This window comes from Australozyma saopauloensis, chromosome 2 (assembly GCF_035610405.1).
Source record: "Australozyma saopauloensis chromosome 2, complete sequence".
Lineage (NCBI taxonomy): Eukaryota > Fungi > Ascomycota > Pichiomycetes > Serinales > Metschnikowiaceae > Australozyma > Australozyma saopauloensis.
The window spans coordinates 500,849-528,051 of NC_086132.1; the positions used below are offsets into that span (position 1 = coordinate 500,849).

General features: G+C 42.7%; 5 protein-coding genes across 5 annotated transcripts; 3 read left to right on the forward strand and 2 right to left on the reverse strand.

The window, feature by feature from the left end:
* Positions 1-11,463: 11,463 nt before the first annotated feature.
* On the forward strand, positions 11,464-14,889 carry PUMCH_001456 (uncharacterized protein; the record flags this gene model as incomplete). The annotated part of the gene is made up of 1 exon (XM_063020504.1): positions 11,464-14,889. The coding sequence occupies one exon, from the start codon at positions 11,464-11,466 to the stop codon at positions 14,887-14,889; it is 3,426 nt and encodes a 1,141-aa protein (XP_062876574.1).
* A 733-nt stretch (positions 14,890-15,622) lies between these two features.
* PUMCH_001457 (uncharacterized protein) lies at positions 15,623-18,940 on the forward strand (the record flags this gene model as incomplete). The annotated part of the gene is made up of 1 exon (XM_063020505.1): positions 15,623-18,940. One exon carries the CDS (start codon positions 15,623-15,625, stop codon positions 18,938-18,940), a length of 3,318 nt encoding a protein of 1,105 aa, XP_062876575.1.
* A 654-nt stretch (positions 18,941-19,594) lies between these two features.
* Positions 19,595-21,301, reverse strand: PUMCH_001458 (uncharacterized protein; the record flags this gene model as incomplete). Its single annotated transcript, XM_063020506.1, has 1 exon — positions 19,595-21,301. One exon carries the CDS (start codon positions 21,299-21,301, stop codon positions 19,595-19,597), a length of 1,707 nt encoding a protein of 568 aa, XP_062876576.1.
* A 1,565-nt stretch (positions 21,302-22,866) lies between these two features.
* Positions 22,867-23,970, forward strand: PUMCH_001459 (uncharacterized protein; the record flags this gene model as incomplete). The annotated part of the gene is made up of 1 exon (XM_063020507.1): positions 22,867-23,970. The coding sequence occupies one exon, from the start codon at positions 22,867-22,869 to the stop codon at positions 23,968-23,970; it is 1,104 nt and encodes a 367-aa protein (XP_062876577.1).
* A 558-nt stretch (positions 23,971-24,528) lies between these two features.
* On the reverse strand, positions 24,529-27,189 carry PUMCH_001460 (uncharacterized protein; the record flags this gene model as incomplete). Its single annotated transcript, XM_063020508.1, has 1 exon — positions 24,529-27,189. One exon carries the CDS (start codon positions 27,187-27,189, stop codon positions 24,529-24,531), a length of 2,661 nt encoding a protein of 886 aa, XP_062876578.1.
* Positions 27,190-27,203: the final 14 nt, after the last annotated feature.

Genomic DNA, 27,203 nt, shown 5'->3' on the forward strand with positions numbered 1-27,203 from the left:
ACTCGGCATTTAGAAGTGATTTGAGTACATCAAAGGTCAAATTCCAACCCCGGACCATCCGAATATTACACTAGCATTCTTACTTGAAGAACAACAATTGAAGTGAACGAGCTATACAGGGAGAGTCCCCTTACAGCGATAGAAAAGCACACAAAAATGTACAAACCAAGCACAAACATGTACCAAAACCATACTACACTTCAAAGCCGATATTCAGTCATGAAAGCTGGCACATTTTTCGCATTGTTCCACCTCACACAATCGTGCTCTACAGTGATTATTAGACAATTCATATAATTGTTAGAAAACACACAATAAATCGTAACACAAGCTAGTTCATGGCAAAAGAATTTTATAACTGTTTAGTAAAGATAATTTTACACCCTTGCATACAAATTTTTGAACTCAAAAATGATCAGGGCACTTACACTACATCAATTCAGTTCAATGAGGTACAAAAACAAAGAGAGCTGAAAACAACCCATTTCCATGACAGGTATGAAGCATTCCCAGCTCTAAATATGTAGCACATCTTGAGGAGATATCAACTATCGAAAAAAAATTTTAAAAATGAATAAATTCAGGCTTGTAGAGCGAATTCAAAATTGAGATTTTTTCAAAAAATCTCATACGTCTAAAATTTTAAAACGGAACATAAAACGAAATTCTTGCGCGCAAATTAACAAAATCGTGCTTTTTACCGGTCCCATTGTTTTTGCAGTATAAAACTAGGGTGCGCGAACATAGAATGAACTGAATAGTGCAATGGGAGACCATTTCCTATAAACTTAAATCGTGCTGAATACAAAAAGAGACAAGGAAGACAAAGATATCATCGTTAACACAACGAAAGCAAGGACTCGAATTCAAACCTAGTAATATAAAATAAAAAAAAGATATTTATTGGTTCCACCAAATTCATACCATTGCAACTCCGGCATATATGTAATCGACTCATCGAATTCTCGTCAACAAGTCATAAGATTTTTCATGCCCCTCACGCAACCAGACAGAATGACGCATGTAATTATGACACTTCAGCCTCTTGGTAGTGAAGCTACACACAACGCACTGTAGCATCACATGGAAGTATATATCTAAATTACCAATGTGTCTCTTAGTATCAGAATCATATACCACATCGGTGGTTTTGGAGGAATTGCGGCAAACGGCGCACCATAGGCGGGTGCGCGGTTAGTGCCATTCGATTTTTCATGGCGGTGCCCGTTTTTTGCGGCCAAAGGCGCCTTCTTTCTCGCAAATCCCCGGTGGCTACGCCCAAAAAGGCCGTTGGGTTCTAGAGGTGAGTCGCAGGGTCGCGGCGGCCTTTTTGGGCGCACAGGTGCGCCCAGTGACCAGATTGGAGTGATTCTGGTATCAAATGAATCCTTGAAGCAACGCCCGTTTCGCACGCCCTAAGGCGCCGCAAGATATCGATATCTGAGTCTTTGGTTCTGTGCTTTGTTGCGAAGCGGCCTTTTAGGGCGCACAGGCTTCAGATTGGATTTTATGGAAATATCTCAAAGAAAAATCAAGAGCTTACTCCAGTCGTTTGTACATCCTGCTACATCGTGCTGTTTGGTATTTGCTTTCTCGGTGTGTCGGTCGCAAACTTAATTTTCTGTTGGATGATGTAGCCACTGCCTGCCTCACCCAAATCTAGCCTAGAAACTTGATAATCTTCTATCTCATGGATATTAATTCACTGCAATTCGTTGGCTAGATTTAAACTACTTTTGGCAATGCTGTCAATCGTTTTTTCATTGACAACATTCTGGATACTATACACAGGATATTATAGGTTCGAAACGGCCTTTTTTGATGTGTAGAGCGGACCTTGGGCGATAAAGGAGCAAGATTCACTGTAGATGAATAGAATGGGGTAAATTGTTCCATTGGTGCCTGAGGCGCCTCTCGAAAGATTGAATTGAAAGAGGTTTCTAGTCTCCATTCATGCTGGATAAAACGTTGAGGGCAATTGTGCGCCAATTTTGTGAGGGAAGAGGGTGCGCGGTCATAAGTTTTGGAAACCTCGCTCAAAGTTTTATCAAAGTTTTGCTTATAATTAATAAAATATTGATTCGTGAAAGCGCTGCGCCCAAAAGAGCCGTTCGGTAGCCGAGGAGATCAGAGGGTCACATCGGCCTTTTTTGGAATCAAGGCCTGCTTATTGTGATTCATGAGGAAACATTTGTTGCAGTTCACTTATTGGATCCATGCCCGTCTCTTGGTACACAAGGCGCCATGAGATACTCAATTTTAATAGAGCTTCTTTGGATTTTGTCAAAACGGCCTTTTAGGGCGCAGGAGTCGTAATCGGACTTCAAATATATTGCCGTCACTAAAATTACACAGAATCAATCATTGGTTTTCTATCGAGCATAATAATAGTGATTGAAAACTGCTTCTAGTCTCGTAGAGTTGAGATTTCTACCCGGAAAAAAACCATACTTTTGTGATGTGAAATATGACCGTGGAAGAGCATTAAATCCATAAAAATATCGATCTTGGATACTTTGAGTGGCATTTGACGGATTTGGCTGTTCGAATTAGATGTAAACCTTCTGTGCATCCGACAGGATGAGTTCATCGATTTAGGTCAAAATAGAAAGCACTGCAGAGCATCGATGAGGTATATTGTGTGATGCTTTTAAACACAAACCAGTTTGCTGAACTTGAAAGTTTTCAGATTCTCCAATCTCAACATATTTTCTTGCCGTATCGGCTCGTAGCTTGCAACAAGGGTTTTTAACAATCGATTCAAACTCATGCAGACTCTCAGCAAAAAATCAACAAAATTCCAAAGATAGTCTCATGGAAATAAAATATGTTTCTCAGTCTTTGGAATACATTCTAAGGCCAAAATTGAAAAATATTCTACATTGGAATCGACCAATGTATGTGAAAATCGTGAATGTCACCGGATGCACGGGTGCAATAATCGCCCAGTTACTAACAAACTCTGAGTTGCCCCTAAGAAAGTGATCCTATAAGGTGTAAACTCTGGTCTAGAAGATGTTGTAGGCGCCTGATTGCTATCAAAATGTCTCGTATAAAAAATTTTAGTCTCAATGTAATGGGGAATATCGTTCTCCTATGATTGAATTCAAGTTTGGGTGCATAAAGCTGAGCTTGGTTTTCAGCACTCATTATTGGCGCACATAACTGGCCCAGTTTTGGCATTCGATCCTAAAATTTTGTGTCTCAAAGCTCTCTTATCCGTAAGTTTCAACAGAATATACTTGCTTGTCAAGAATATGGGCTGATTCTGAGTTAAAGGGGCCTGTGAGTTGTGTCTAAATGGGCCATTCTAACCTCCACAAGCGCGTGAAACCTTGCCAAAAATGTATATCACTAGTGCAATTCTAATCTTCATTGGTTTAGCCTCAATTTCAGCCAGTTCATTGGGACCTGAAGCCTTGTAACGGCATCTGCTTAGACCCGGTAAACAAAAAGATACATTCCCGTACGAATAAAGCTCCAATTCTTTGTAGACTTGTGTGCGTAGACAAAAATGCTGGGTTTCTTGGAAATAAAGTGTCCGGGAGTTAATATCTTCGATATTGGACAAGCTTGATTGTCACAGGCAGAAAAAAAACGGATAAACCCGCGAAGAATGAGAGCTATTCGAACTCTAAGAAAGCGTAGACATGTTTCACTACATAATTGAGCAGAAAATTATGAGAAAGCGAGTTTTTCTTGTCTCTCGAGTCACCTTGTGTTCGCATATTTTGCGGTTTTAGTTCATTCTTGCCTTTACCCCACTCGGCCGGATCTGACAATTTCGAGGATCATTCTCACTTTTTTGGTATGCAAGCCCCAAAACTCACACGTACTCAGCAGAAAAATAGGAATTTCCACAATCTAACTGTTCGAATGAATTATTTGGGATCTATTGTGTCATAAATTGAATCTTCCTTTCACAAATCTTGTTGGTTGGTTGCATATTCCACTGCATAAATGAGAGGTTGGACCAGTACTATGGCATTCACCTAGGGTTTGGGCGGCCTCTATTGGATTCACGCACGCAGTCAGTAATAATTATTAAATTTTATAATCCTCAATGTTTCTTGAGGGGTGCGGCTTCATTTTGCACCTCAAGGCGCTCAAGCTCGGACGCTAAGGCAGTCGTCACCTCACGTCCCTGTTTACCTTCTTCAGGTCAAAGTCACATCAGCTCCGAAAAGCAACGAAGATCCCTAAGCACTAGGGTGCGCGATAGGTTCAAAATTAACAAACTGTGGTTTGCCCTAGTGTTTCACCCTAACGCGCCGCATCAATTTGAAAAATAGATCGGCTGAGCCCAAAAGCGCCCTTGAGTTGTAGGGGCGAGTCGCTGGGTCGCATCGGCCTTTTTGGGCGCACAAGCTCAGGCATGCCGATTATTGGTGATATTTTGATATGATTCCATTACTGTCAACAAGGCTTGTGTCAAATGCCCCTGGGCGCTTTAATATTCTATACTTGGAGGGTCACTCTTTGAGTTTTGTTTCTAAGCCGCCTTTTAGGGCGCACGACAATCAGTTTTGCATCTATCTCAATTTTTAAAGCCAATAATTTATGAAATCATCTTCTGTTTCGAGAATCCTGCGATAACATGCTCAAAACTCCATACTGTCTCGCTTTACAGGCTTTTTCCCAATTTCTGTTACGACCCAATTAAGCACTGAATCACTTATGTATCGCAACCAAGGAGCAGCGAGCTTCAATATGACATAGTTTCGGATATTCTAGACTTATTTTTTCCATTATTGCGAGAACTTTGGTGATCTACAACTCTATCTTGTCTCTTGCCAGTCCAATTCGCTTGTATACAGGACTGTCAGAGTTCCAAACGGCCTTTTTTGTCCTCCAGTCTCCAATAGGAGACTTTTTTAGAAAATCAAACTTCTAATCGGCTCAGTTTATACGCTCAACTTTTAATGATACTAAGGAATTGAAACAAGAACGATTCTCGCTCAGTTTAGTGGTCTTCAATGAACTGCAACTTGGAGCTGAGCACAGCTTAAACGTAGTTTCCGAAACAATTTTGGCAGTGAGGAGGGTGCTCACAATCAAAGTTTCAAAACTTTGGTTAAATCTCCATCCTCTTCACTCCAAGTCGCCGCTCAAAATTTAATTTGACGACTACTGCGCCCAAAAGAGCCGTTGGGTACTGGGGGTGGATCGCAGGGTCGCGGCGGCTTTTTTGAGCGCACATGTACGCTCGGAGACTTTATTGGAGACATTTTGGTACCAAATTATTCTTCGAAGTGGCGCAAGTTTCGTGCACCCTAAGGTGCTGTATGAAATTGATTTATGAATCTTCGGTTCAGTGCTTTGTTGCAGAGCGGCCTTTTAGGGCGCACAGGCTTCAGATCTCACTCTATGTAAAAACCTAGCTTCCTCATCGATTAAGGACTCCACTCTTGTGTGCCTCCTGATTTACCGTGCTTTTAGGAGATACCCTTTTTGTTGTCCCGGCCATGGTGTAAATGTCCTGTTGGATGATGCAACTACTGCCTGCTTCATCTGAATCAATATAAGGAACGTGTTTTCTCTCTATCACATTGCTATGAATTCACTGCCATTTTTTAACTTCGACTATTTCTCTATTGGTGATGAAATTAATCGATTCCTCCTGTAACAAGTTCCCATTCTTATACACTGGACGTTTCAGGATCCAAACGGCCTTTTCTGTTCTGAAGGCTGCCATTCGGACGCTTATGTATCGGAAAACATCACAAAATAATAAAATCAATTGGATTCTCGTGATAGTCTGTAAGGCGCCGCTCGAAACTTCGAGACGAAAGAAATCTCGAGTCTTGATTTGAGCACTAAGAAGCCATAGGGACAATTACGCGCCAATTTTGTAAAAGAAGGGGGTGCGTGATCGTAAATTTTAAAAACTCCGGGTCAAATCCTATTATATTTTAGCTGATAATCAATAAAATATTGATAGGTGAAAGGGCTGTGCCCAAAAGAGCCGTTTGGTCGTCGAGGAGGTCACAGGGTCACATCGGCCTTTTTGGGCGCAGAGATACGATCCGCAGTTCAATTGAGAGGTAAATAGTAGATATGAATTCATATATGGTATGCGCATCTGGAAAGTCCAGACACGCTATATAAGATTTGCGTTGAAGGGTCATCTTCTTCGTTTTTTTGAGTGAGGGCTCTTTTGGGCGCACAGGTCGGTCATTTACTTTCAACTGAAAAGCATTCAAAAATTCGATAACTTTGAGCTTTGATCTCAATCACGCTTTTGTGGCTTTCTAATATGATTATTTTTCGTAGAAGGAATTGACACCCAGTGAATTTGTGTTCAATGTGTGTAGTGTCGCAAGTTTGAATAAATGGGAGAAACTCTGAATATAATCGAATTTTACAAACCTCTCCGAACTCTTCAAATTTGCTAGGCCCCAGCTCACTGAGATCTGGTTCTTCCGTAGGAGATCTTATATTTCAAGAGTTAAATACAGGTTTTTGGCGGATCGAAACGGCCTTTCTCTATTTTCAGGCTCACAATCTTGAGAATTTAGTGATAATATAATCTTAATCAGGTAATAGTGGCCATTTAGACTTGTGGTATTCGAGTATGGAACACGAATCGACTATTACAGTAGTTCTAGGTGCTATGATGGAACTCTCAAAAAAACAAGAGTCAAGATAACCTTGTAAATTTGGCAGTCAACGGGAAAGGTTTTAATTCGAATTCAATATTTGATACTAAATTCCATACCTTGAGAATCACAAAATTGTTTCAGTTTAGTCGGCTCTTTCGGGTGCAGCAACCTATTATTATGACCAAATAGCAAGAAAACTGCTTCTTTTAACATTAAAGATCATGAGCTTCGAGATGAAATCGGGAATGGCAGAATAATTGAATTAGTAAGTCAATTCCTTTTCCATAGGCACTTAAGAGGGCTAGGAAGGTGAGAGCCCTCGTGAATAATTGAAATCGCATCTTCAATGTCTTGAGCCTCAAGAGTAACAGGCTTTGAAGCTTTGTAAAAAAAATTCTGATCCAACAATGCAATGCAATGCAATGAATTGAAGTACGTGCAAGATGGAGGAGTCTTCAGCGAAGGCTATTCTTTTGTTCTCAATGAACCTGAAGTCGAAAAACAAGCAGCCAGCATCCCAAAAAAAAATGAGTCGCTTTGCCAATAAATTTTGATAAATATAGTAAATGTTTTTTCTAAAGTTTCTCCAGCTATCACTTATGGAGCTCTGTGTTCATAAAACGTGGGTACTTTGTCATACACGAACGAATTGTAAATGACCATAAAAAATAGAAAAAACCATTAAAGGTGGAAATTGAAACATCCTTTTAGCACAAATTGTTGCATAAATCATTCTCCTTCAAACAATTACCTCCTGGTCTATCCCGCAAGCTCTGCGTACGTTGTTGCCTACGTCAAGTCCAATTTCTAGGTGGTGTACCCAAAGTTGAATGAGAAAAAAAATTGAGCTTGAGATCTGATGGGTCCTAAGGAAGCGTAATTTCATATAGCATTTTCTCAATTAATGTGAAGTAAGGGCCACAGAGCAAAACAAAGGTGTTGCTTGGTATTGCCGACATGTCATCGATATCGCAACAATAAATAGGTTAAATGGGACAAACAAATATATAAAAAATGGATTTATCTTTTTTCCAATTGGAAAGAGTCTCATTTTCTTAGAAGCTCCATACATTAGTTGCGATTGCCTACGATACATATTCATTCGATGAAAGTCATGATCACTTGGCCTAATAATGCTCTCTAAAAGATCAGGCTTGCTAAAAGTCGGATCATAAGAACATTCTTAGCTCTCAATCTCTCTTCACTTATTTGTCTAGAGTTAACAGACTCACTATTGCCGAGCCACTAACAATGTTAGATCAACTACAGTTTTTGCTAGGACAATCCGTTACTTAGACAATGAAAATTACAGCAGCAAGGAGTTAGGGAGTATGTGCCTTCTCGAAGTACCCAAAATTGTCTTCATGATTCCAGCCCCACACGACTGATTTCGTGTCGGTTTTTTGATGAGTCCAAATATGTTGTAAAGCAACGAAAGGGAACAACTCTACGGAATTGACTTTGTAAATTCAAGTCTGGGATAACATAAAACTTTCTTTTTTGGTTGCGGCCATATCAAGTGGAAAATACTGTTTCCCGTCCGATCAACGTTAGTCAAGCCACTTAGAGCCACACTGAGTAATGCAGTGGGAGACCATGTGTGAAATTGTGGTGTTGCAATCTTTTTGCTATCCCGTCATAGATTTATTGGTTGTTTTTGAAGTCCAATCAACGATTCCTAAATTGGATCATTTAATTCCTTACAGCCCGGATTGCTCAACTGTTCATGAATCTGAAGGGGCCAAATTTATAGACTCCGAGTATGAAATGCATGATGCTGAATGTAGGAGTTTCAGAATTCAGTAGATCTAGAGATATCAACTTAATAAGCGCTAGTGCAGTTGATTTTGGCCATCATGCAGAAGAGGTCATACATACAGGGGTATTGTCTCACATTCGGTTCGTCTTTCCTGGCACAAGAATCAACATAGAAATCTAACAAGTATGAAAAAAAATCTTTCAGTAATGTAAGCTAGTCAATGAGTATTTCCAGTCTACCGAACTGCATAGGAATCTTACAAAGAGAATGCAGAATCTGTCGAGGGACATCAAAACACACCAACTGCGAAAAGGTTGCCGTATTAACTAGAAGAGCCTTCTGGAAGTTTAAAATAGCAAATGATCTCAGAACTTAAAATTTCATTTGTATCTCCGCTTCGTATTCTTGAAATAATAAAGGCCACAAAGGGCATCGCTAGAAAGTGCACCTGCAAAGGAACGAAACTCTTCGCAGCCCTCAAAGTAGCCTCTTCTAAAGCAGCAGTCACTTCAGGTAAGCTGGAAACTCCATGTACTCTAATTCCGATATTGACAAGTCCTGAGGTGAAGGAGGCGTTTTGATTAGCGAACAACATCATATGAGCCAGCACAAATTGTTTTGTTAAACAAATGAAAGCAGCTTCCATTTTGGAGCACCTGAACAATTAGTTGGACAACATGAGATATGCGCAGTATTTTTCAAACTGATCTTGTATCATCGAAGACGAACAATGCTTATGCGATTTGCCATAATTCATTTTTGCAGTCACAGAATCTGAACACTCACTTCTTGCTCAAGATAAACGTTGAAGGAAGCCCTCTAGCATGGTTTTACCACACTCGTGTTAGTGCAATACTCAATATCTTCAATAACCAAGGGTACTGCACTAATATGGGATTTGTTCAAGCACAAGAGAAGCCTTTCTACTCAGATTGTTGCTTTTTTCTATCCACCAAGGAGGGATAATGCGCCAAGAAAAACGCATGCAAGTCGCGTACCTGGATGCCTGGTTCGAGAACTGTTCATGGCGTTTTGGGGTAACATTTGGATGAATGCGCAAAAGACTGCACTAAAGTACGGCTATTCCACGGAAAACAGGTTTAACCGATCTGAGCTACTTCCTTGCAGATTCCCTCTAACAGTTTACACAAAACTTGAGGCTTGAGCACCCCACCACGAAGTTCGCATATTCAATAATACTGAGCCAAATTTACCTCTGAATGAGCGGCCTTATGCTCACAAAATAGTAATAGATAGACATATGTCAAGATTTACTTGGTGCCAGGGTCTAAGGTGCGAAACCCTTTACCCCTGGAAAACGTAGAGTGACGTTGTTTAAGCTATTATGATGCATCAAGAAGCGGAAACAATCGCGATTATGTGCATTTAGAATTCTATGCGACATGTTTTAGCGTTTCGGTGATCCCTTGTGCAGTCTCTCAACACCAAAACTATCTTCGAACTATTACCTCCACCAGCCATACAGCTAGCCAAATGACTTGGCCGTCTTGCCCGTTTAATGCTTCTGTCATGCACTTTATGTGAATTGGTCCGGCATCAATCAATCTTTCGGCTACACTTGCATCACTGGTATGGAGATGGGACATGCTGAGAAAGAACCGCTCGCGAGTGATACGAATTGCCAGAAAATGTACGAACAAAGCAAGGTAGTTGTTGAAAAGCAAAAAATATTGTAATTATAGTGAAACCAGTGTCTTAGAGAACAAAAGTTTCAAGTTTTCGACCACACTGGGTCAGGCAAGAAGACGCCCGACGAATTAAGTGTAGCTTTTCAGCAAGACTGTTGACCCATAAAAAGAGCTTAACTGTCACTTAATTTGAATGTTATATACGACTATTCAATTGAGCTGAGCTTTTGATATGTAGTATTTCATTTGGATTGTTTGTGGCGTTATTGAAAAATACAATCGTGCAACCAACCATAGCCAAAGTTCGACTTTCAAAGTTCACAAAAAAGATTTAATCTAATGTCTGATGAGCTAAACCTTAAAAGGAGATTTCAAGGAATGCTTGACAAAATAGAATATTATTTCTACAGTGTCTCTTTGGCGACGCTATAAACTACACGATTTATCACTCGAAACTATGCAAAAATGATTTTTACAGATCGGTTCATTGGAACTCATCATTTGAAAGTCAAACGAATTACAATTAAATCTGGTTTAAATGTTGTTTGGATCCCGATAGGCGGGACCAATATCAACTCATATAGATTAATGGTTGAAAGCCATATAGACATATTCGCACGATCGAGTGTTGCCGAACATGTAAGAAAAATTTACTTATGTCTTCGAGGACAGATTAAATTCATACTTGATTTAAGGGCTAAATCTACCTAGATACTAAGTGAATTCTAGTCTCAAAACCTGTTTTCTAGGGTACAATTTTGTTTGCTCGAGCTCTCAGTTGATGCACTTGGACATGTTCACGCAAGACTGCTTACGCCAATGAGAACCTCAACAAATAGCTGCACGGATAATTTATGCGCTTCGCGTAGAATAATTTCTCTGTTTGTTTCGAAATTCTGACCGAAAACATGTATGTATGTACGCGGGTATACTTAGGTCAGAAACGGCTAAACTGCACAGGAACAGACGTAGCGTTGCTTCGGTGAAATAGACTTTTTCGCATAGCTTCATGTGGGAATTATACATGAACAAACGGCGAAACTGCACCTCGCGTTATAGAAGCTTTAATAAAGTTCAAGTTCACATCCCTTGCAGCAAGTTGATAATTATTGGTAATTGAAGTGAGCGTTGATAGACAAGCAGTAGCAAGTCATTTCTTCAAGGCTACTATTTGGAGATTCACAGTTGAATGACTTTTTTTGGAATTTCATGAAATTGGTTTGAAATGCAGTTTTTTCTTTGAAATACCGTTGAACAAATATGCAGTTTAAGAAATAAGCGTCGTATTTCTGTACAGGACCAATGCACAACGGACTATTTCTTCTATAATGAAATTGTGCAAACATTATGTGTTTATGCCTGTGTCGGACAAAACTTGATTTTCGGCCAACAAATTTTAAGTATAAATAAGCCATGGAACTCTCCAAATTTATGTTTGATCAGCAGGTCAGTCATGAAATTCACTCTTCCGTTATTGACACTCTTAGCCATTGCTAATGCAATGACTATCACCCAGAATCAAGTCCAGAAAGGCTCCTTTTCTGACAAAAATCTTAAGGTCAGCAAGGATGTTTTTCTCTCTGTCCTTGAACCAGCAACTGTACTGGTAGAGAATGCTGAAATCCCAGGAGATTGGTTTATTTCCAGTAAGGATACTGAGACCAATGCTTCTATATACGGTGCGTCATTCAAGAATTCCGGTAATACTATTGTCTATGGATCTAGCAACAAGTTTTTTACATTCGAATCTGACACTCAGCTGTTTGACAACAGTGGAAAATATATGTTGACCATTGGCAAGTCTGGATCTATCAAGGTTAATGCCAAAAACTCGTGGAAGAACACAGGAAAAATGACAATTGACTGTGACGAATCCAAGCGCAGAGTCACAATAGGACTTTCAGGTGACAATGGTGTCTTGAATCAAGGTTCTATTTGCATGATCAACACCGTTTGGAGCCCTGTAAAGAGAGTTGACGGATGGGGATGTCTTTATGTCGGCGAGAACGCCGTCGTCAGCATTAACCAGGAGGACAAAGATACTCCTTTGCCATCTTTTGACTCTTCACAGACAACTTACCTTGCAACAGACACTTCTACCTTGCATTTTAATGTCAAGGACTGTGACTGTATTCCAGAGCAGGATCCCGGTTTCTTGAGAAAGAAAACTTCTATTCCCAATTATTACAAGGTCAGGGGTTTTGGCAACGGCAATGTGATATCTTTCAACTTCGATATTGCAGAGCTCCAATACAAAAAGGAATCGGGTGTCTTAGAGGTCACAGTAGACAACAACAAGAGGCCGATAATCCACCTTGATGTTGGTACTCAGTACGAGTCTCAATATTTTGGTAAGGCAGGAAACAAGATTGTGTACAGCAAGAAGATCGAAAAATTTGACGTTCCTGGCTTGTGTGTCTGCGACAAGGAGAAACCAAACACCCCAGAGAATGTTCCAAGCTATTCGTCTAGATCTACTACTTCTCTGACAGCTTTACCACCAACTTACACTCCTAGACCACGTACTACCACCCAGCCCATCCCACCAAAGCCAACTACAGAGGCTCCCAAGCCCAAGCCTACGGCATCCTCTGAGGCTCCCAAGCCAAAATCAGAGTCAAGCTCTGTCTCGGACACGCCTAAGCCTTCTTCATCCATTGTTCTGAGCTCCTCTAGAGTATCGAGTTTTTCAAAGCTCTCTTCATCGAAGTTTCATTCTTCAAGTTCTTCCAAATCTTCGACCTCGGTATCTATCATACCATCCTCTACGAAGGTAAGTTCATCCGCTCCAATCAATTCAAGCTCGTCTAAATTGTCATCCTCAATTCCTATCGCCCAAAGCTCCTCCAAGATATCTTCGAAGCCCTCTTCCCCAGTTGTTTCGACCACTTCAAGAACTCCTTCTTCCACTCCAGGCGTATCAAAAACATCTAAATCTTCCTCATCAGCCCCTATTATTTCAAGTTCTTATAGGGTTTCTTCGTCTTCCATACCAAAATCTTCCAAGGCATCTTCTTCCAAGCAAATTGTGCCAAGCTCTTCCAAATCATCTTCAAAGATTACATCTGCGAAATTTGTCACTTCGAGCTCATCCAAGGGACCTTCATCTTCCGTGATTTCCTCAAAGATTCCCTTGAAAAGTTCATCGTCTTCCCAAGCTAAACCAAGTTCTTCTAATTGGGTTGCTTCGAGCTCTTTGAGAGTCTCTTCTTCTGTCTCAATTGTACCATCTCCCTCTAAACTTTCCTCCAAGGCTTCTTCTGAGGTTTCCTCAACAGTGAACACACAGTCAAGCTCTTCTGTCATATCTTCTAAAGCCTCATCTTCCATTCCATTTGAGTCAAGTTCGACCAGAATCTCTTCCAAGCAAACTCAGAGCAGCTTCAGTAAGTACTCGAATACAACTTCGAATGCATGGTCGACTTCTCAAAGGCCATCCTCCTCTGTGATCACGCCAGTCTTGAGTCAATCTTCGAAACAAACTACTTTGTTGACTAGCTCTTCTGTTGTCGCACCAAGCTCTTCTGTTGTCGCACCAAGCTCCTCTGTTGTCGCACCAAGCTCTTCTGCTATTGCACCAAGCTCCTCTGCTATTGCACCAAGCTCTTCGGCCGTTGTTCAGAGCTCCTCTGCTGTCGCACCAAGCTCCTCTGCTATTGCACCAAGCTCCTCTGCTGTCGCACCAAGCTCCTCTGCTATTGCACCAAGCTCCTCTGCTGTCGCACCAAGCTCTTCTGTTGTCGCACCAAGCTCTTCTGTTGTCGCACCAAGCTCCTCTGTTGTCGCACCAAGCTCTTCTGCTATTGCACCAAGCTCCTCTGCTGTCGCACCAAGCTCCTCTGCTATTGCACCAAGCTCTTCGGCCGTTGTTCAGAGCTCTTCTGTTGTCGCACCAAGCTCTTCTGCTATTGCACCAAGCTCCTCTGCTATTGCACCAAGCTCTTCTGTTGTCGCACCAAGCTCTTCTGTTGTCGCACCAAGCTCCTCTGCTATTGCACCAAGCTCTTCGGCCGTTGTTCAGAGCTCCTCTGCTGTCGCACCAAGCTCCTCTGCTGTCGCACCAAGCTCCTCTGCTATTGCACCAAGCTCTTCGGCCGTTGTTCAGAGCTCTTCTGTTGTCGCACCAAGCTCTTCTGCTATTGCACCAAGCTCTTCTGCTGTTGACTCCTCGTGCACCACTTCCACTGTGCTGTCGTCCCTGGTTTATACTACTCTTATCACCATCACCTCTTGTGAGGAAAATGTTTGTTCTGAGAGCACAGCCACTATTGTGAAGCCAACTCAAGCCTACCCATCTTTGACTTCTATAACTTTGGCTACCACAGAGATTAAAACCGTGTGCCCAACTAGCGAGTCCTGTTACGAAACTACAGTCACTCGTGGTGCTGAGCCTTCTGATACCATTCCTGCTTCTACCGTGATTACAACCGAGGTGCGTACCGTTTGCCCAGCCAGTGAGCCTTGCTTCGAAACTACTATTACACATGCTGCTGAGCAATCTACTTCTGCCACAGCTGTAACCAAAACTGAAACTCACACTGTTTGTCCCTCTAATGAATCTTGTTATGAAACTACTGTGACTAATGTTGTCCAACCAACTGGCTCAATCGAATCTGCTTCCTCCAAGAAGCCTGTCGTGACTATCACCACTACCGCTAACTCTGATGTTCCTGTTGCTACCGCCAGTGCTGCTCCAGCTCCTAGCGCGGAGTCAGCTCTTGAACATGCATCTGATTCTGCTTTAAGCACATCGTCAGCTGCTTCTTCCTCAGCATCAGCTAAGGCCTCTAGCACATTCACTGCTTCAGTTGCCAACTCCGGTACCAATATGTCCCTCAACTTTGGATTGACTCTCCTTTCTGCATTGATGTTGTTGTAATGAATTTCTCAACACATAACTACCCCGGTTTCATAACTTTCTCCCCTTTATATTACTCTTTCGCCTTTCACACTTGTTCACTCACCTATTTGGATTTCAAATTTCTTAAGTATTAATAGACTATACCGCATTCAATCTTTTGTAGCGATTCCTTTCATTTGGATTCTCAGCACTACAGCGAGCTCAACGGTGAAACGCAGTGGAAAAAGTTAGAGGGATCATGCCATACAGCATTGATGAGCTGCACCAACGGAAAATACCGAAGCTACAAAGCATACAAATCAGAATAATCGGAGTCGTTCCTTTAAAAAGTAGCAATGATCCTTGGAGGTTCATAAATTAATTACTAATTGTCGAACTCGCTGGTCAAGACCTTAGATAACTGTATCAGGCTACATAAAAGACGATGCATTGTTGGTGCAGGTATGACCAAAAGATGAGATATTGACAGCTTTGAAACCTCAAGTTTCATTTCACGTTGGCCTGAAGTAGGCAGATTCAAATTATTTCAGTTTTTAAGAAGATTGATTAGAGATGGAGAAGTTGTCAAATAATTTCTAGGTTTCTCAACAGCGCATTTCCATGTTAGCAAAAGCGAACGGTTCATTCGGATAATTACATTTTAAAACAAAGTTTTTGGCAAGTTCAGTATAGAGACAGCGAGTAAAGTAGTAGTAGTAGTAGTAGTTGTGGTAGTGGTAATAATTATCATCCTTCTAAGCGTAACACAACAATGTCGCCTTTCAGTGTTTATTTCTGTCTTCAACCTTCGGAAAATCAAAAATTCACAAATTTCTGCAATAAATTTGACATAACCCCTTGTTCCTTCCAAAATCTATTATTATCTCGTTCCCCTAGATCAATTCCACGATATAGTCCTCTGCAGGAACAAATCTACCTACACCAACGTTCTTTTCCAATCTCAATGCGCCTCTACCTCAACGAATATCCTCGTACGTTCGTAGTCACAGAGTCCTCATATGCGCTTATTATTCGTCACCCTAATCCCCATTACACGGTCGCGGAGTCGTCAAAAAGGCATCATGATAGATCCAAAGTCAAGGATGGCCGCAAACTGCGCACAGCTACGGAAACAGAAAATAAAGTCATTGTAGAATTCCTCAAGACAGATATGCTCAACTTATCTGCGTTCATTGATATCACTCCGAGCCAGATGCGGCATCAGAAGGAATTACAGGGGTTTTTGGGGTTTTTGAACCTCAAAGGGCATATTCACTTGGGTTTTATCACTCGGTCTCGTCCAGTCGCAGCGCCACAAGCGGATGAGAGGATTCATATAATCGAAGATGTGGACTTTTACTGCTTGAATAGTGATATCTTCGATAGTTGGATCAACAAAAACGAACCCGAGCTGGACTCTGGTATTACCACTGATGATGCTGCTTCTACGCCTGGTGCTGAACTGCTGGGAAATACTTATCCTGCTGGTTCGGTAAAGCGCTTATTGCTGCATGGGAGCTTTTATTTCTCTCGGGATTTTGATGTCACTTGCACCCTACAAGATAGAGGTATAGCTGCACAATCACAGTATACCGATGTAGACCACCCGTACTTCCAGCGTTTTGCATGGAATCATTTTATGTCTCTGGAACTTGCAGAGTTTCGTGCGGCGCTCAACACCACAGAAAAGCATAAGTTTGATGAGATAGGTTTCCTCACGGTCATTACTCGCGGGTACACGAAAACCGTTCGTACGACTCTTTTGGGAGACGATTCTGTTACCATGACCCTCATAGCAAAGCAGTCTTGTCTGAGACAAGGTGCGCTTTTCGGTGAAGGCGGCTCTGATGAAAACGGAGAAGTTCCGAATTATGTTGAAACTGAGATGATTGTCTCGTCAAAAAGTTTCAGTTTTTCTTATGTTGTTGTGCGCGGTAACGTTCCTGGATTTTGGGAAATGCATGCCAACTTTACCAAGAAAAGTATTGTATCCACAAAGTTAAGCAAAACCATCAAGTTCCCGCGCTCCTACGAGGCATCTCACCATGCTCTTATTCGTCATCTCGACACATTAGGTCGTCATTTTGGTGACATTCATGTGGTAAGTTGTCTCCCAGAAGATGAAAAGACATACAAGGGAAAACTCAACGCTGAATTTACCTCGCATCTCGATCAGTTCATTAAAACTCGAGAAACTTCCGAGCTCGATCTCAGAACAGAAGATGCTGTGACATCCAATAAGGCTGTCAATAATAACTACAGGGTCTCATATTCACATGTTCCACTCTCTAGCTCTTTCGTTAAGAAGGTAGGATACTCTACGTCAAATCCAGGAGAGATTGTCAATCCCCTTGGTAAGCAAATGGTTGAATTTGGTGCTATGTTTTTTGATTTCCAGAGAAACACGTACATCGGCAAACAGCTCGGCGTTTTCAGAGTCAATTCTTTCGACAGCTCCAGCAAGGCCAACTTCATATCAAAAGTCATCAGTCAAGAAGTCATCACTTTAGCTTTCAGGGATATGGGATATACCACCTCGAGTGATCTCTACAAACAACATGCGATCCTTTGGGAAAGAAATGAGGCTGCGATGAAGAAACTCACTACAATTCATCATCTGACAGACTTGAAGGCTGCGCCCAAGAGCTCAATCAAGCTGCGATTCACCAACAAGTACTTCAATGTCATGAGAGATCCTTCAGCTACAGAATCAGCTATTCAGAAATTGTTGGGAAGGCTTCAAAACCAAATCGCAGTCAAAATTTACAATCCTTTGCACCGTCATATCAGTATTGAGCTAGATAAACGGTCGAATGAATTCAAATTCCAACGTGACATTCGTATCTATGCTGCTACATTCAATGTGAATGGCACCGTGGGGTCAGAGGAGCAGCTAGATGAGCTTTTGTATCCTTCAAAATATGAGAATAGTCAAAACTACGACCTCGTCTTCATTGGATTGCAAGAGGTCATTGAACTCACCCCAGGAAAGATGATGAACGTAAAGTCTGACAATTTCATAGCTTGGGAGAAAACGGTCAAGAAGTTGTTAGAGTCTCATGGAGAGAAGCATGAAAAATACGTCTCATTCTGGGGCTGTCAAATGGGTGGCCTTGCCATGTTGGTTTTCGTGAACGAGAGCCAAGTTGAATACATCTCAAACACAGAGGGTGTTTTGAAAAAGACAGGTCTTGGAGGAATGAGTGCTAACAAAGGTGCAATTGCAGTAAGCTTCAACTACTCTAAAACCCTGTTGTGTTTTATTTGCTCACATTTAGCTGCTGGTCAGGGAAATGTGGATGAACGACACCAAAACTATAAGAGCATTGCGAAAATCAAATTTTCAAAGAACAAAAAGATCCGTCAGCATGATGCTGTGATTTGGCTCGGGGATTTTAACTTTCGCATTGATATGAGCAATGATAGAGTGAAGTCTTTCATCGAGCAAGGAGACTACCAACGTCTTATCGAACACGACCAGTTGAGCAAGCAAATGGCCAGTGGTGAGACATTTCCTTTTTTCGACGAAAAGGAAATCACGTTCGCGCCCACGTACAAGTTTGACAATAATACGAAGACATATGACACTTCCGAGAAGCAAAGAACGCCCGCATGGACAGATCGCATTTTAAGTTTATCGCGACAAAACACTTTGAAGCAAGAAATTTATGATAGTGACCATGAGATCTTGTTTTCAGACCATCGGCCAGTGTATTCGGTGTTTAATGCCTCTGTCAGTGTCGTTAATGAAAAGGCTAAGAAGGAGATTATCCAGGGTATCTATGAAAACTACACAAAAGCTACTGATGATATCAATGATCTATTGAATGCGCCAGATGTGAGTCGTTTTGTTTACGACATGGGAACTGACCACAAACAGGCGCCGAGCTCCGATACCTATAAATGGTGGCTCGAGGCCGGAAAACTGGCCAAAGTCACAATTCCTGAGCTCCAAAGCCAGGTTCCAACTGACCCGGAAGCATATCTTATCAATCCAGAACTTCCGGTGAACCCATTTCACGAGAGCTACGTTCCCGAGTTTATCAAGAGAAACGAACTTCTACAGATGCTTGAAGCTCTGGAATCATAGAGAAGGCCGAAAATACAAGATCGTGTTCCGCCAGATTTATATTCTAAATGGCCAACAAGCCAATCTGGCAATTTGATGGGTTCTTATTGCCATCGCAAGCCACTGACTAGCTACAATAAAGAGCGTCGCTGACACATTGAAAGTCAAGGTCTGCTCGTCATTCGAATGTGAGTTACTTGGTTTGAGCGTCATTTTCAGCATTCTCTGCTTTTTCACCTGACTCTTGAGTACCGTTGGTCTCTCCAATCTCCTCGAGCAAATGGTCGAGTTTTCCATCTAAACGATCCAACATGGCCTCAAGCATCAGTGCCTGTTTTTCGGCATCGACTATGCTTTTGTAAGTTTCGGCAAAGTTGGCGTCTTGTGACATTGGTAAGGAAGAAGTAGTAATGAAGTGAGATAGAGGTTCCCCAGAAACAGGTGCGATAAGGAGTTCATACAGAGAAATTCTTGAAAAATGGAAATTGAATTTCAATCATCGAGGAAAAAAAAGGCGAATTTTTAGCTAGTATAGATTAGAATTCCATGCTTTAAATGAATACATGATTTATTAGTGTGATACACAATTGGCGTGAATTTTGTACAAGACCAAAAAAATAGACTCGAGCCTATTCATTGTTCTTATTAAGTTTCGCGAATTCTTTTACAGAATGCTTATTTCTTATAGTGCAAGTTGTTGAGAATAGAAATCAACGACAAGAATGACGCCTGCGACACATCCTCGTGGATTCCTACACCCCACACAGTCAGGCCGTCTTTGAGAACAGCTCCAATGTAAGTGGCAGCCTTAGAGTTTGAGTCCTCTCCAAGCGAATGTTCATGGTAATGCTTCACATCAATCGAGATACCCAAGTCCTTTTCCACTGCATTCGAGAACGCAGAGATGGGACCATTACCTGCACCAGCAATGGTTTTGGCCTGGCCCTCGATTCTCAAGTCGACCGAAATGGATCTGACACCAGCCTTGGCGCTAGTAACTGAGTAGTCAACCAACTCGTATGCGTAAGGTGTCTCGGAGCCAACATAGTAAGTCTTCTCAAATAACACACAAAGTTCGGCATTGGTCAACTCCAGTCCCTTCTCTTCGGCTTGTGCTTGCACCGCCTTGGAATAATCCACTTGCAAAGGACGAGGAAGGTCGAGGCCCATGTTCTTCAAAATCACCCAAGCGGAGCCACCCTTACCAGATTGAGAATTAATACGGATGATGGCCTCGTAGGTACGGCCAATATCGGTCGGATCAATGGGCAAGTATGGCAACTTCCACTTGACATTTTTGTTGCCTGACTCGGCCAACTGGTTGCTGTAGTTGTTGAAACCCTTCTTGATGGCATCTTGATGCGAACCGGAGAAGGCACACACCACAAGAGAACCTCCATATGGTGCTCTTTCAGGAACACGGATCTTGTTACAACGCTCAACAATGTCAATGATGCTGTTCAAGTCCAGGAAGTCGATCTTCGGGCTGATTCCTTGTGAGTACAAATTGAGGCCCAATGTCACCAAGTCTACGTTACCAGTACGTTCTCCGTTACCGAAAAGACAGCCCTCGATTCTGTCGGCGCCAGCAAGCTGCCCGAGCTCGGAAGCGGCAACAGCGCAGCCTCTATCGTTGTGTGGATGGAGGGAGATGCACACCTTCTCTCTTTCAGAGATGTGAGTAGCGAAGTACTCGATCTGGTCTGCGTACACATTCGGCGTGGACATCTCCACAGTGGCAGGCAAGTTGAAAATGATGGGGTTTTCGACGGATGGCTCCCATGCAGCCTTGACTGCCTCACACACCTCCAAGACATAGTCTGGATTCGTGTCAGAGAAGGTTTCAGGAGAGAACTCGTAGTGCCAGTTGGTTGCGGATTGAGATGGGTCATTTTTGGTCAACTCACGCACGAGTTTCGTCATTTTTACTGCGACTTGCTTACTTTCTTCTTGAGAAAGGCCAAAGACGACGTTTCTGAAACAGTCAGAAGTGGCCAAATAGAGGTGAACCGTGGCCGAGTGGGCACCTTTCAAAGACTCCACTGTACGGCGAATAAGTTCCTCACGACATTGCGACAAAACCTGGATCGTGACGTCCTCGGGTGCGTTCTCAACTGCGTATCTGGTGAAATCAAAGTCCACTTGGGAAGCGGAAGGGAATGCAACCTCGATTTCCTTATATCCGATATCCACAAGCTTGTGGAAGTATGCTTTCTTCTCTTCAAACGTCATGGGGTCCGGAAGCGACTGGTTGCCGTCTCTCAAGTCTGTGGAAAGCCATCTGGGTGCTTTTTTCAAAACCTTGGATGGCCACTGTCTGTTGGGGAGATGGATTGGAGGAAAGGCGTCGTATTTGACGGAAGGATCTTCGAGCATAGGCATGGCGGATGTGTTATTCTGGTTGATTTTATGGCTTGTGGGGTTGTTTCTTATATAGTTTTGGATGTTGAGTCATTTGAAAAATTCATGACTCACGGGGGAAAGTCAGGTGACATTTTGTGGGGGTGGGGACTATCCAGTAAGAGAGGAGGTAGATGTGAGATTATTGGATTTTGGATTTTGGCTTTTTAAATTAACTTTTCTTGTTCTTTTCTGTCTGGTTCCATCGTGCTTGGTCTCTTTTGTTCGGGTTTCTTCTGTGAGGATTGGTGGTTAGAGAGATCCAAAGCAAAGGACCACCCGATTTCTTTTGGCTTTGGTTGTTACGTATTCCAACTTTCAATTTCAAGTTGAGTGGAGACTTGTTACTGGGAGTACATATTGGCTCGCTTGTTTATGCTCTTACGAGACTCTGGGGTTCAGAAGAAGGGGTGAAAATGCTCAGATTTCCATACTTGCGTACTACTCACAAAAGTGCCATTGAGAACTTGGCTTGCTTTTTCCATGTCTGGCTGAAAGTACGTACTGTGTGACGCTACTCATCTCGCAGGCGTATCGTAAATCGTCAAGGTCAGTCAAGATCAACCAAGAGTACGCATTCACGGAGGTATGAAATATCAGAGAATCGCTTAATTGTTTGCGCCTCTGACTTATATCCTCACTTGTCTCATGAGCGGCGCGACAACTCTTTCGAATGTGTTTTAGGTGTTGTCGCCTTTATAATCGTTCTTCGTATCATCTCATGGTCAACAGTCTGGACAATTTGTCTATTGATTATGCTCTTTCTATCCTTTTGAGAAGAGAGTTTTAAAAATGAGCCACAAAAGCAATTAAGGTGATTCAGTGGACTGGCCTCCTCCTCAGATTTCTCTGGTCCTATATAGTCCACCAAGTATCGTTGGTGGAAGAGAGTGAGACGAATGGAGTGGGGTCCATGGGCACGAGGATCTACTACAGGTCCTATTGTAAATGTTCGCAGTTGGATCGATGTCCCCTTTGATTGAAGGCTGCCTGTCTGTTTGGTTCAGTCACATCGGGTCGGAAAATGTACAAGGACAGAACATTACAGCACCATAGATTTTATCTAAAAGACTCTCTCTGGAATATTCTATCCATTGACTATTTTAAAGGTTTGAACTGGTGATTGACGCCGATTTAAAGCATCAAAACCGCAACGAATTCGAGATCATTCCTCTACGTGGCATAGTTCAGAATTGAATACTCTGATGCCTTCCCTGAGATGAACTCTTGGGCTTCTTCGATATTTCTCGAAAAGGTCCCGTTGTGTTACTGTCATCGTCCTGCAGGTGAGTGTTTCAGAATCAGAGTCCCCCATCAGTGAATAAGTATATGGAGAAAGGATAAGAGCACAATATAGAACCAGTACTTAAATTGACTCTCTTTCCAACAAGCTCATGTGCTGAGAAAAACACTATAAATTTTATTGACTAGTTTCTGTACGTCGGCCTTGCTAACAGCTGTTTCAGATCTGAAACGTTTTGAGAACCACACCTACTACACCTCTTTTCTTTCTACACAAGCAAAAAGAGTACAAAAACGCAATTAAAATGAATCCTTTCAGGTTTATTGCGGATTGTTTTAGCGCAGGCGAAATTACTTTGGATTCCTTGCCGCTGGTCGCAGGCGAGACAAAACTTGGCGCTGTGAATGTACGTCTTGAGAAAAGCAAGAATCCTTTCTATCAAACTTGGAGAAATGACGTTAACCGATTGGTCTTCGAGACAAATTCGTCGCTTACTCAGTTTGGGGGATTCAATGCTGAGACCTGTCAAGCTTTGTGCCAGGTGACACATCTTATCGCTATTCAGTTTTTGACCGAAATTGCTCAACATCAACTGGGTGAGAATTCGAAAATATACTGGATGCTCCAAATGAGGGATGGAGTCAAAGGCGACGACTTGGTAGCGGAACCAAGATTCTGGATGAGTGACGTTAAGATGTTGCAAGAACGCCTCGATGAAATTCGCCACCTGTCTTTGGAAGATTGGTATCCCGGCATTCCAGAATCTGCTACCCCTGACTTCCAGAGGTTCATCAAAGCGTTGTTCCGTATGACTGATGCTCGGATCTCAGACCTCGTTTCAATGTATACCAACTTATACCAGGGTACTTGGTTGACGTTTGCGATAAGAAACACGTACGGGTTTTCTACAATTAGAAAGTTGAACAACTATGTATTTGGTGGTTTCATTCTTGCCGCGTGTGCTGCTGTTGGCGCTTTTGTATGGGAAGAGACCGAGTTCATTCAAACAAGTCCAATTCCCTGTGTTAGAGTGCTTTGTTGGCTTCTGGGAATTCTTTTTGTGCTCTTTATGTTGGGGCATTCGACGGGTCTGATTGTCTACTACTTATGCTCGAGAATCACAAGACCCAGGAGAATGAAATTCAAGATCAATATGAAGCTCGCTAATCATGCTAAAAGAAACTGGCTCTCGTCTGTTTTTGGCACAAATCCCACGTGGTGCCTCTGGAGAAGAACTGCCTTGTGGAGTTACATTCGTGGAGCTCCTTTGAGCACTCCCTTCTTTCGGGATCATGATTGCAGTCCTAGAGCTAGAACTGATGCACCTGCGTCTTTTGATAATGTTCCATTGGCAGAGATTGTGGCATCTTACAAGTGGGACGAAGGACGCAAATCCTCAGTTCGTTGATCGTAGCTTTCGTAGCTGTCCCTGAATATCCTAAACCTTCATGAGCCTAGTAAAACACCTGGAATTACTGACTGCAACATGGAAGTAGTTGCTCCAGATCTTAATAGAAAAAATATAAAAAATTGGCTCAAAGATCTCGCGTAGGATGGTTATGGAACTTAGTGTTGTGAAGTTTCCAATATGTCAAAGCATTGACAATAGATCAATACCAATATGACCTCAAAGGAGCCTGAAACTATAGAGATACCCTTTTGGTAAGGTGGAAATGGAGATAAATTCTTCCTTTGTTTAAGTAAACAACCAAGAACGGTAGCTTTCATTCTGCTGACAAGCAAATACGGCATGGTATACAACCATATCATTGAATATCACTCATAGAAGCTTAAACTGAGTTTAAAACAGAACAAACGTTCATATTCTCGAAAGATGTTGCGGAAAAAATCCTTCTGGAAGTTCCCCAATCAACACATCACACTACATTCGCAACTCATGTTACATCACACATCTCCTTAAAACAAATTATTACACGATTAAATTATACCATACAACGAAAACAAACTAATACTTGATGGACTCCTCGTAGGTAGGGGGAGGACCAAGGAATTGCACGCTTCCCTTCTCGTCGAAACCGGCATTGTCGTTCGAACAGTCAACCTCATTCTCCAATGCCTTATTTTTCTCAATCTCAGAAAGACCCATAGCATCTCTAGGAATCCAGATGTGAGGCTCGTCATCTCTAACAGCTGGGTCAGCGTAAGCGGTTCTCACGAAGTCAGTGTTGTACTCGATGTAGTTGAAGTACTCCACAGGCATTTGAGAACGAAGGAACTCGAAAGTTTGAGCGCGAGGATTGAACATGCGTTGGAAGAAACCTGGAGTTGGGACAGTACCTGGAGTGTTGGCAACAACGGAGCTCTTCTCACCCATGGAAACACTACCAGCTGGGACAGAGGCTTTCTCGGAACTACTGTCGGCAGTAAATCCATCGGAATGGTTTCTCTCAGCCAAGACTTGAACGTTGGCTGGGTTGGTGAGCTCCAATTGGTTACCACCTTCCCAGAAGTTCTTACCTTCGTGCTTGATTTCCTTGAGGCCAGAATCGTTGTCAGGGTACTTGAAAGCCAGATCACCGGATGCGACCTTGATGGCAGAAATGGGAACAGCATCAAACAATGCTACAAATGTGTACTTGAAGTAGAGGTGACAAGCAATTGTGCAAGCCACCACAGCGATCTCGATACCCATACCGGCCCAACCCTTGGCAAGACCAAAGATGATGGCAAGAAGAACCTCAGCGAAGTAAAGAGCAGTAAATGTAGCAAAGAGAGCCAATGGATAGCTTCTTCCGCGAGCATCGGAAAAGTTAGGGCGCAAGACGTACACGAAGATGTACACGAAAGCAGAACCAACCAAAAGGAATGCGAGAGTAGCGAAACCCAAGATGATTGGAGCAATAATAGCGTAGATAATGGTGATAAGAATCAACATTTGGAAGTTGGGGTAAAGAACAGAGAAGAAGGGTTGGCCCAAAGTGGTGTAACGGTTCCACTTGGCCTTTGGAGTCTTGTCCAAGAGCTTACCCAAGAATTGAGCCAAAATCAAAGCCACAAGTTGCAAAAGCAGGGCAGATGAGAACGACAAACCAAACAAGATGAGGTAGGCAATGTAGAAATTGGAAGCAGTAGGAATCTTCTCAGCAACCAAACGAACAGCCGAGTCAGGGTCTTTAATGGCCTCGGTAACAACACCAGCAGCAGCGGAAGCAAGAGTCACGACCAAAAAGGAGTTAACAACCTGGAATGCGTAGAACCATTGTTGACAGTATCTCTCGACCTGAGGAACAGTGATGCAACCACTGATCTTACCCATCTTCTTGATGAATGGAGGAATCAAAGACATCAAAATGGCCAAGGCAACGGTAGGCAAAAGAGAGGTTACAACACCCATAATCGAACTAGGCAACTTGTTAAGGAAGCCAAGCCATGGAAGCTTCTCGATAAGCATGTTGATGTTAGAGATGGCACCAACAACAGCGACAGGGATACACCAGAAAATGATCATGAGCGTCAAAACAGTGGAGGCAGCGACCTTCTTCAATCTTCTCACCATCTTGCTGGAAGAAAGATTGGCCCAAATGATATCATCCGGAGCCAAGCCAATGAAGCGGTCGGTTCCACGAAGAGACTTGTTGAACGGAATAGATTGATAGGCCTTTTGGGCGTCCAATTGTGTTGGGAACTCCATGAACACAGAGGTGGTCTGGCTGGCGGAGGCAAATTGCACCTGCTCTTGCTTGATTTCTCTGTTCAATTCACCAAGACGCTCGGCACCGTAGTCCAAAGTGTCCACTTTCTTGCCAATAAGGAACTTGAGTCTGTGAGTAGGTCTTTTCTTTCCATCTTTCAAGTACTTGTTCAAGTCGTCCTCTGGCTCTGGAACAGGCTCGTTCTTCTTGATGGCCTTGCCGCGGACCTTCACAGCAGTAGTCAAAGCCTTGTTCAAAGCGCCCTCGTACTTGGAAGCCAACTTAGTACGCTCCTCGACCTTCTTGGTCAATTTCTTGTAGTCGCGAGAGTACCAGAGGTTAGCAGTAGCCGGGAAAAGGGCTCTCAATTCGTTCTCCTCCAAAAGATCCTTAGGGATATCGGTCAAGAGCAAAGTACGCGAGGAGATAATGGAGTCATACAAGGGCGTGGTCTGCAATGCATGACGGAATGTGGTGTAGTAGACAAGCTCATGGTAGATGGCATACACCACCATTCCGAAAAAGACAGCGGAAACAAGCGCATGGGCAATGTATCTGTTGGTGTTGGCCACATTACCAAGTGCCAACATGTCCAAACCGGTCAATCCGTTACCGTTGGTGATGTTGATGGGAAGCAAGATCGGCAAGCACAACATACATCCCACAATGGCCAAGATCACGAACACTACGATGAATCTAAGATAGAAGAACCCATCGGGGCCTGTCTTAAGCACCATCCACGAGTGCGGTTTGCGAATGATGTTCAGAAGCCATTGCGTCACACCGGACGAACTAGGCTCTGTTTGGAGATCTTTGGGAAGCGTCTCAACGCTGGACCGAGGCTCATAAACCCGGGGCTGCTTCTTTCTCACGAGAAGAAAGCCAGTGATGAAGACCGCAAACACCACAGCATTTGGGAGTGCGGCCGAGTATAATTGTGATAGCGACGAGGGCTTCAGGTCGGTGGATGACATGGCTGCCAATATAC